Source organism: Camellia sinensis, chromosome 5 (assembly GCF_055761805.1).
Source record: "Camellia sinensis isolate YWXY chromosome 5, ASM5576180v1, whole genome shotgun sequence".
NCBI lineage: Eukaryota > Viridiplantae > Streptophyta > Magnoliopsida > Ericales > Theaceae > Camellia > Camellia sinensis.
This window is the reverse complement of record NC_138965.1, coordinates 159062187-159071849: the sequence shown is the minus strand read 5'-3', so window position 1 is coordinate 159071849 and position 9663 is coordinate 159062187. Positions and strand designations below refer to the sequence as shown.

The 9663-nt window shown below is 32.2% G+C and overlaps 1 protein-coding gene across 1 annotated transcript; it reads left to right on the top strand.

Moving 5' to 3' along the window:
• The first annotated feature begins 1202 nt into the window (after positions 1 to 1202).
• On the top strand, positions 1203 to 8747 carry BRIZ1 (zinc finger (ubiquitin-hydrolase) domain-containing protein). The gene is made up of 11 exons (XM_028242451.2): positions 1203 to 1802; positions 1925 to 2033; positions 2569 to 2683; positions 2869 to 2966; positions 4725 to 4831; positions 4970 to 5219; positions 6983 to 7036; positions 7249 to 7392; positions 7736 to 7800; positions 8133 to 8187; positions 8297 to 8747. Exons 1-11 carry the CDS (start codon positions 1513 to 1515, stop codon positions 8453 to 8455), a joined length of 1446 nt encoding a protein of 481 aa, XP_028098252.2. The 5' UTR covers positions 1203 to 1512; the 3' UTR covers positions 8456 to 8747.
• The last annotated feature ends 916 nt before the right edge of the window (positions 8748 to 9663 follow it).

Below are 9663 nucleotides of genomic sequence, written 5' to 3'. Positions count from 1 at the left end.
AAGCCTAATTTAATGGGCAAAAAACAGAAAATTTTATAACTTGGACAAAAACACTTGTTAATTTGGTCGTAGGGTGGAGTTGGTTCAAAACAGTAAAAAATATATATGTTTGTGATTTTTTAAAAAAATTCATTTAGGTGAGTGATTTTTTTCATGAAATTAAGTTTCAACAATTATTGATTTGTATAATTGTCTTCAATTGGACTACACAAAAAATAATTAAAAACTTTAGAGGAAATTATGAAAAAATCCAGAGTTTGACTTTGAAATAAAATAAATTATGATTTTTTAATTTTATCAATTTAAATTTTAATATTTTGATTTGTTTTCAATTTAAACCACCTGTTTATTTTTGTTAAGTAAAATCGACAGAAAAAATATATTTTAACTATTAAACTCAATATAGTTATATATGAAATGTCTAAAATATTATTTTTCATTGAATTTAATGCTAAAATACTTTTTTTTTTCATTGATTTTACTTAACAAAAATAGGTAGATAATTTCAATTGAAAACAAATCAAAATATTATGATTTAAATTAATAAAATTTAAAATTTAGAATTTATTTTATTACAAATATAAAACCTGATCTTTTTGTTGTAATTTCTCCATAATTTTAAAAATAAATAGATAAAATTAATATAATTTAATAAGAAAATGATCTTACTAACAAGTGCCTTGAGAGCACAAAGAAAAAGACAAAACAATTGAAAAACACAAGTCATTTTTTGATAAATTAAATATACTTTTATTGAAATTAATATACTTTTAAATATATTTTTCATTTTTTTAAGATACTTTTTACGTACTTCCTAATATTAAATAATACATAGGACTAGGGGTGTAAAACTAGTCCACTCGAAGCCCGCTCATGGCCTAGTGCGACCCAACCCACCCTAGGTGGGCCCAAGATCGAACCCAGCCCGTGCCCATGGACAATGTGTTTTGGGGCTTGACCCAACTTGAAACTCGACCCACTCAACGACCATTTAAGTTTGTCCCATCCCGACGCCTAATGTAATTTTCAAACTATTTTAATGAAAAAAAAAAAAAAAAAATGATTAGGCTTACCTAAGAGGTGAGTACCCCTGATTTTAGACTTGAACTTGGGCATGAATCGAGATTTTACATAAGTGAGTCGGCCCAATTTAACCCAATTTTTAGTTGAAATCCGCTAAGCTTGACGGCCGGCTCTCGCCTGCTAGGCCATTTTTTTACCCATAGATAAGGGACACGTGTTAGTATTTATTATAAGAAAAATACTAGTAAATAATTTAAGGATTAAAATTAAATTATAATTTTTATTATTTTATTTTTTGTAACATTTTTCTTGTTATTATCAATTAGCTTGTTGAGTAGTTGATGCCCAAATTGTTTTCTAAAACCAAAAATGTTGGATGCTTCTCCAACCGCCAATCTCTCCTTTCTTAAAGCCCAACAGATCAACAACAACGACAACACGTTCACCAATCTCCAAAAACAAAAAAAACAAAACTAAAAAAAAAAAAAAATGTTCATCCTCCAAATCCACTCCATCGACACGCGCCGCCCCTTCTCCTCCACCGCCACCACCAGCAGCTCCGCCGCAAAGCCTAGCAACCACCTCTCCATAACCGAACTCAATGGCGTAGTCCACCTCTTCCGCAGCCAATCACCCTCCTCCACCACCTCTCTCACGAGCCCTAGCGCTCGATCCACCAAACTCTTCGTCGTCGCTGTCCCCAACTACCTCTCTCCTGACGACTTCCTCCTCTTCTGTGGATCCCACCTCGACCACTTCTCCGAACTCTGCTTCCTCCGGTAACCACCCCCAAGCTCTTCACTTTATTTATTTATTTATTTTTTTATTATTTAGATTGTTACTCGAGAATTTGAAACCCTAGGGTTTTTTTGTTTTTGTTTTTGTTTTGAGTGTATTGCAGGAATGATGGAATGGAGGATCGGTACAGTGTGTTGATCACGCTTGCCAATCAGTTGACTGCTGATGGATTTTACTGTAACTTCAATGGAAAGCGGTTCAGATCATCGGAGGTCCCTAATCATCTCTCTCTCTCTCTCTCTCTCTCTCTCTATATATATATATATATACTGGCAATGGGTGCAAACGATGCGATTGTAATTTTACTGCAATTTTACATCTGAATGTTTTGATGATTTGATGAATGAAGAAGATGCGTTGAATTTGAGAATGGCTAGCTGTTAATTATTATTATTATTTTTTTTTTGAAGAAGTTAATAATATGAGTATTTTTTAATTTAAATCCTTATGAGTAGTGTGCTTTATATATTAGTATGCAATTGTAATTTCACTGCAATTTTACATTCTAATTTTTTGATGATTTGATGAATGAAAAATATGGGTTGAATTTGATAAATCATAGCAGTTATTTTTTGAAACAGTTAACAATATTGAGCATTTTTTTGGGGAAAAAATAAGTTTCAAACCTTCAAACCCTTATGAGTTGTGTGCATTATATAGTAGTATATATATTAGTTAGATGTAAGAGGTTTAATGTTATCTTTTACTAGTGTTTTTAATTTGAAATTTTTATGGTTGATTTGTTAGGCTGAGGTCTGTCATATATATTTTGCTCAATCGGCGGAGAGCTATGAGTTGGCAGAAGAAGCCTGTTCACCTCTGCCTGGATTTGTTGAATTGCCTACTTGTCCGGTTTGTCTTGGTTAGCATATATAAATTTATAATTGCTAGTTTGTTTAGTAGTGATTTGTGCGTTCTTGATGGTGCATTTGGGGTTTACTTCGATTTTGGGGGTTAAAAAACTTGTGAGTTGTAGTTTTATGGTGATTTATTTCAATTTTGTGCCTAATTTTTTTTTTGAACATAATTCTGTGTCTAAATTGGTAGAGAGATTGGACCAAGACACAAGTGGAATACAGACTACACTATGTGATCATTCATTTCAATGTCCTTGCGTTTCGAAATGGACCTATTTGTCTTGCCAGGTGAGTTTCTTCATTCTTGCTTTTCTCTGACTTTTTCATGTTGTAGATAACAATTTTAGTGGATTTTTGCTACATTTTGGTGAAACGAAGCACACAGATCTTTTCTACTAGTTATTAGCTAGATTTTTGGTGTTTTAGTCTGGATTCCTTATGTCCTCAGTTGATGTATCTTCAAAACTCCACTTGTGATGAGATGTACATTCTTGAAGCATAAATGTTATTATGTCTTGAAGGACATGAACTATAACCACCTCTAACTGTTTGTTTTTGGAAATTAATAACCAACTTCCTATTAGCATATGAAAACTAATTGAATTTCCTTCTTGACTGTTATCCAACTTGAAATATAAGATAGATAAATAACTTATTTTCTCTATCTCTGTCTCTCTCCTCTTATCTTTGTGTGAATTGAATTCAATAATGTTTCCAGATTGTTATTGATCCTTTGTGTTATCCATATTAGAAAGAATTTAATGAAACTTGGTAATGTTGTTCCTTAAAGAAAGGACTTTTTTATATGGTGCTATCATCTCAGTTTAATTTACTTCTCTATCAAAAGTTCTTGTGCATGCCCCCCAGTAATTGTAATCAATTTTTTGTTGATTTGTTTGATTATCTACCGAGTGCCAAGGATAATGAATACTAGTAGATAGTTCTATATCAAGACCTGTGTACAACACCATCTAGGTGGCATTCCATATGTTGGGGACACGTGGACACAGTCATGTCCATGTTTTTTGTCAGAAATATCTATTGGTTGATGTTTATGAAACCTTGTATCCACGTTAATACTGGAACATACACTTTTCCTTTTTACATTAATGTCTAACACAATGCAAATGCTTTGTAAATGAAGGGCTATTATTTGTTATAGACATCAGAATTTTTGCATGTGTCAAGAAGAAATGTTTTGTGTTATATGCAAATTGGAAATTCATACATGACTTTCCCCAGTTGGGAGTCTACCATGACCAAGATTGTAAGTGAGCTGAATGGAGTCGAGTAATAGTATGTTATTTAAGTTTGGTTTAAAAATTTAATGAATTTTAAAATGTATTTAAGATTAAATTATTTATTTTTTGAGCCAATCTAAAATGAGATTTAATTGAGCCAAACTTTAACAATTTGATTTTTTATAATCCACATAATTGAGTCAAAGTTGTATAGTAAATTGTTCGGCTTGAAAATGTAATGAGTTTTAAAATGTATTCAAACTTGATTTGTTTATATAATAAGCCAATCCTTGATGAAATTTTAACAAGCAGAACATGAATTGAGCTGAAGTAAGTAGTTTCACTTTACAACCCTAACGATGGCAATTGATACACGTCCCAAATGCATCCCTATATAGGTGGTAATAAAGAGATGAAAATTTCAATATATTATTTGCTTTTTATTATTTTATCGAAAAATCAATGACTTATGACATGAAACATAACCATGAATCTACTTAGATGGTGAAGTGATTATGTTTGAATTGAGCCATAGTGACATAAAGTGCTAGATGGGTAAACCACAAGAGGTAAACAAGATTTTGCCTTATTTTTTAGTGAATTTATTTAGCAGCAGGAGCATATTGACTTGTATGTTTATACAAAATAATGTATATAACCTTAGTGCCAACCACTTATATTTGTTATAGAAACTAGAAAGTTTGCAATCAGAAAGAGATGCAAAATCAATGTTTTGGAATAGAGGAGGAGCTTGCAACTACCATGTGTGAGAAGATTTATCTTATAATGTTATGTATGCTATCAGGTCTGCCGACTTTGTCAGCAGCAGGATGACAAACCAAGCTGCGCTGTTTGTGGAACATTGAAGAATCTGTGGGTTTGTGTGATATGTGGTTTTGTTGGCTGTGGAAGGTAAAGCATTATTCACTTATTTGTGTTCCTAGCGATACTTTATTCAAGTACCTTAGCAAATTTATGTTATATTTTTTATCGGCTTAATTTCCTTTACTATGGATTTGTGGTTATATTAGTCATTTTTGTCATATCTAGGTACGAAGAAAGACATGCTATTAGACATTGGAAAGATACACAGCATTGCTATTCTCTTGAGTTAGAAACGCAGCAGGTTTGGGATTATGTTGGTGACATATATGTTCACCGGTTGAACCAATCAAAAGCTGATGCCAAGTCAGTGATGATGAATTCTCAATGTTTGTCACATCATGAAGAATGTGGCACTTGTGGATGCAGCGAGGATTCTGGAATTAGTGGGGCACTTTTTGACAGCAAAGTTGAAGCGGTAATTTTTTTCTTCACCTTCTTTTATTGACAGATATGTATCTCAAAAACATATTCATATTGGAATCTACTCGGAACTATGAATATAAAGGATTCTAGATAGGGATACAAATACAAATACAAATACGGGAGACACAATAAGAACACAGACATGGGTGAAACACAGTGATGAACAGATATTTTTTATACATATATAAAAATAAGGATAAATTACACTGACACGTCCTGAGGTTTCCGTTTAATACAAATCTCCCTTCACATTTGAAAAATTACACTTACTCCCTGTCAAATTAAAATGACATATTTGTGCATTAGCCTTTATACATATAAAATAATAAAATAATGCAGATATTTTATTCATGTCATTTTAGGGAAATAACAATCATTTTCTTTGGTTTGACTCACACAAAAAATTGAGGTTTTTTATTTTTTATTTTTTGTGTTTTTTTATTTTTATTGATTTTTGTTTTTAATATTTTAAGCAATTTTTTTTATTTTTTAGATACGCCTAATCTAGATATACTTAAGAAGTATAATATTTTGTTATTTTTTTTTAAATTCACCAAATACAAACATACAAAAATTCAGTACATTATCTTATTTTGTTGTATTCAATGAATTTTTTTTAAATTTGTTGTACAAATTTTATACTTTTTAAATATATCTAGATTAAATTGATCTAATCTAGATATAATAGTAGAAATAAAAATGAAAAATTATATTCATATATAAAAATTTATACAAAAATATCATAAAAATGTTGTGATAGTAATATTGTTGTAAATATAAATCATATTTATGAGTGTTCTATTTTAAAGTAAAACGTCACCATTAAGTTATATCATTGTGTTTGAAAATTTTATATAAAATTTATGTTTGTATATCATCACTCAATAAGAATATGTTCAGGTAGAATTTAATGATGGAAAGTTGTAGAATATAGTCATGATGATAGGAAGAAGAAATGGTAGGAAAAATGATAAGATGGTCATTTAGAAAATTTTAGGACATGACATCAGTTATTTAAGGGGCAGTTTGTAATGAGATTACAAACTTCAGGGAGGGAAATGAAAATTTTCAAATGTGAGGGAGGGATCTGTATTAAACAGAAATTTTAGAGGTGTCAGTGTAATTTATCCTAAAAAAGTATAGTCATTTTTTACATAACAAATAAATCATTTTCTATGTTCATATATTGGGAGAAACAAGATGGGACTAGAAAGCCATAATGTCTTTTAAAAATCTCTATGCATTCACAAACAGATTGAAAGTTTGAAGGATATAGGCTTTCAAATATTAAAAAGCCTAAAAAAGAGGATTAATATATAAATATGTGCCTTTTTAATTTAAATTTTTGGCTGCCATTTTTTTCCCCATACTTGTGCAAGTCCCTAGTGTGTCTCCCATGTGTCTAGGCAATTGGCACACGTCTCATGTGTCTAGCTTTTGAAAAAGATACAAAACAAGTTCAAGTTAGTCTTTGATACCTGCAGTGCATGCAACTAGTGTCAATGTCCAACACACATCAGACATGGACGTATGGATGTGGCACCCTGGGAAGTGTGTCCATGGCCTGCCATGTGTGCTTCCTAGACTGAATTAAATCTATGTTCTTAAGTGATCCTAATACATTTTTACTGGGACTTTGTGCTGGGATTACCCATAATTTTAACCACTACATTAGCTACAATCTTCATTAGTTATATGATTATTCATTTTCCAGTGTGTATGCAATGCTTATTTGATCTGTGTATTTGATATCAGATCATGGACGAGTATAACCGTCTTCTTGCAACCCAGATGGAGACTCAACGACAAGTACGTATAGGCTTGCATTTATACTTAAAGAGTAGTTTCTGTTTATTGATAGTCACCCATGCGTACAAAAATTTGAGGTTTGTAGGGGTTCTTAGAATCATTGAGTCATGTAGTTAGGTAGGAAACAATTTTTTTTGTTTTTTTTAGATAGTAGAATAAATAAGAACCTACTGTGTTATTTTTATCACATTTTTACCAGCGTTCTCCTTCAGCATTTTGAAGTGCTACTCATAGAGGCGAAAAGTAAAAAGGAGAGTTCAATATCTGGAGCAGTGGAGAAAGCCTTGGCTTCAAGGATGCATGATATCCAATCAAAACTGGAAAAATGTGTCGGGGAAAAGAAGGCCGTTGCAGATGTAAGCTTCTAAAAATTCATCTCTGTTTGGTTTCATTTTCAAAGTCTGCTTTTTTGAAAAACACTAAAAAATAATGAAAATTTCTAAAACACTCCTCATTTTCATGTGTTTTTTGGGTGCAAAAATAGTTTTTGAAATTTCAGAAGCATCTTTTTGGTGTTTATTTTCACCAAAAATGCAGATTTTGTGGTAGGGTCACCACACCTTGATCACACTGCCATTGCTTATTTATTTTTTCCACTTATCTGTATGATGATTGACAATTGTAGTTGCGATAAAGGTTCGTTAAATTGAGCATGATCATTGATGATTCTTTCCCTAATAAAGTCGCTTTTGTCCTCAGACGAATCAAGATCTTATGAAAAACCAAGAAAACTTGCAGAAAGTGGTCAAGGAAATTGAGGAGAGGTACGCCAGCTTATTTTCCATTGTACCATATGTTTGATTGCTTCCTCGTCTTGAATGTGATAACGTAGGACAGGAGAAGAATGATAAACAACAATACAGTACTTGCTAGTGATTCAAGTTGTCGGGAATATATTTTGTTGAATAGAATATGCTCTCTTGAACTATGCATTTCCAGATGACTTTTGTTCTTCTCCTTAATTGCATGTACAAGCTAAAAATTGGCTAAAAAGTAATTTGCCTATGTCAAATCCCAGTTGCTGTAACTTCTACATGATGACAATGAAATGCCACCTATGCCAACTTCAGATAATTTATATTATTTTATTTTATAGGGAAATTTCATCTGTGAGGTCAAGAGATGAAACAATATTGGATCTACAAGACCAGGTATATGAGTGACTGCCGTGTAATTTATTTGTTAAAACTATTTCAGTTGTTAACTTACTCTTTTGTTTTTGTTTTTTTTGAAATTTATAATTTTGAATGGTGATCACAGATTAGAGACTTAAAAATGTACATTGGAGCCCAGAAAACGCTTGCTACCATGGCAGATACAGATGGGATCAGAGGAGGAACACTTTTACCAGTACAATCTAACGTGTCCTCTGCAGCCAACCCCAAAAGGCGGACAAAATCTAGTCGAAGACGGAATTAGCTAATCATAATCTCTACTGAAATCTCATTCATTGATTGTACATTGTTTGGATCCTTTTTACAGTGTTACCTTTTAGGAGGTTCATTATACTAGGAGTGTGGTGCAACCCGGTTGCTTGTTCTGGTCAGAAATGCTAAATAAAGTTGTGAGCGAAATTGTTTGCCCTCGCTTTTTATAGGTGGTGTCGTCTTTTTTTAATTTTTTTTCTTCATTTTCTGACAGGATTTATTTGCTACAACAATCTGCTGAATGCTATGATATGCTGAAATGTAACAAAAAGTTTTACGTTGCATCTTATCTTTGCTGGGAGGAATTTTTTAATTGGCATTGTTTTCCTTCCCTAAATCAATCTGCTAGTGGGTAGTGGTAGGAGAGATCCATTATGGTGGGATGGACCCATATTGCGAGGGTGAAGGACCCGGACCCATATTGGGAGGGTGAGTCGAGATTCAAAGGTTATTGTTCCTTTTTTAGTTTCCGTTCTAAATAGTTTTCGTGTAAAAGTATCGATCTTTTATTCCTAAGACAAACAAACTAGGAATGATGTGCCAAGTTACACCACCACGGAACGGAAGATATTATTGTCATGGATGCTCGCTCTCTCCTTCTCCTTGCTTTTGAACGCCATATTTTTTTGAGAGGATATATTTTTGAACTTATTCTCATGATGACTTTCGCAAAGTCAAGTTTCTTGCTTTAACTTTCAAAAAAGGGTAAAGCACAAATTCTACTTTTTATAGCCTCAAAAATTCTTTCACAACATAATCCGTCATTTTTCAGTTTATTGCTTTTGTAATGAAAGTGTTAGGGTTTTGTCACCTCTCTGACTCCCCGATTAGGTAGAATTGTTATTGACATGAGGCGTGATAATTTCTCTAAAGAACAAGAATATTTTAGTTATTCTACTGTATTAAAAGTTTTATTCCAAAATATGTTTAGTTATCATGAATTACAAAGCGTGAACTAAAAAACAAGACAATTGTATTTTAAAATAAAATAGTCGTATCTTGAACCCTTACCCTTATCATGAATCATATGGGAAAGAATAAAAGGTCACTCCAATGAACCCAACCCAACTTCTATGGCTTCCACTATAAGAATAACTCATCTCCATACCATTCATTATCTTTCACATTCCTCCATACTTCATTTTATGGATCAAAAATGTTAATTCTTAAAATTTTATTAAAAGCTTTACTAAATATCTC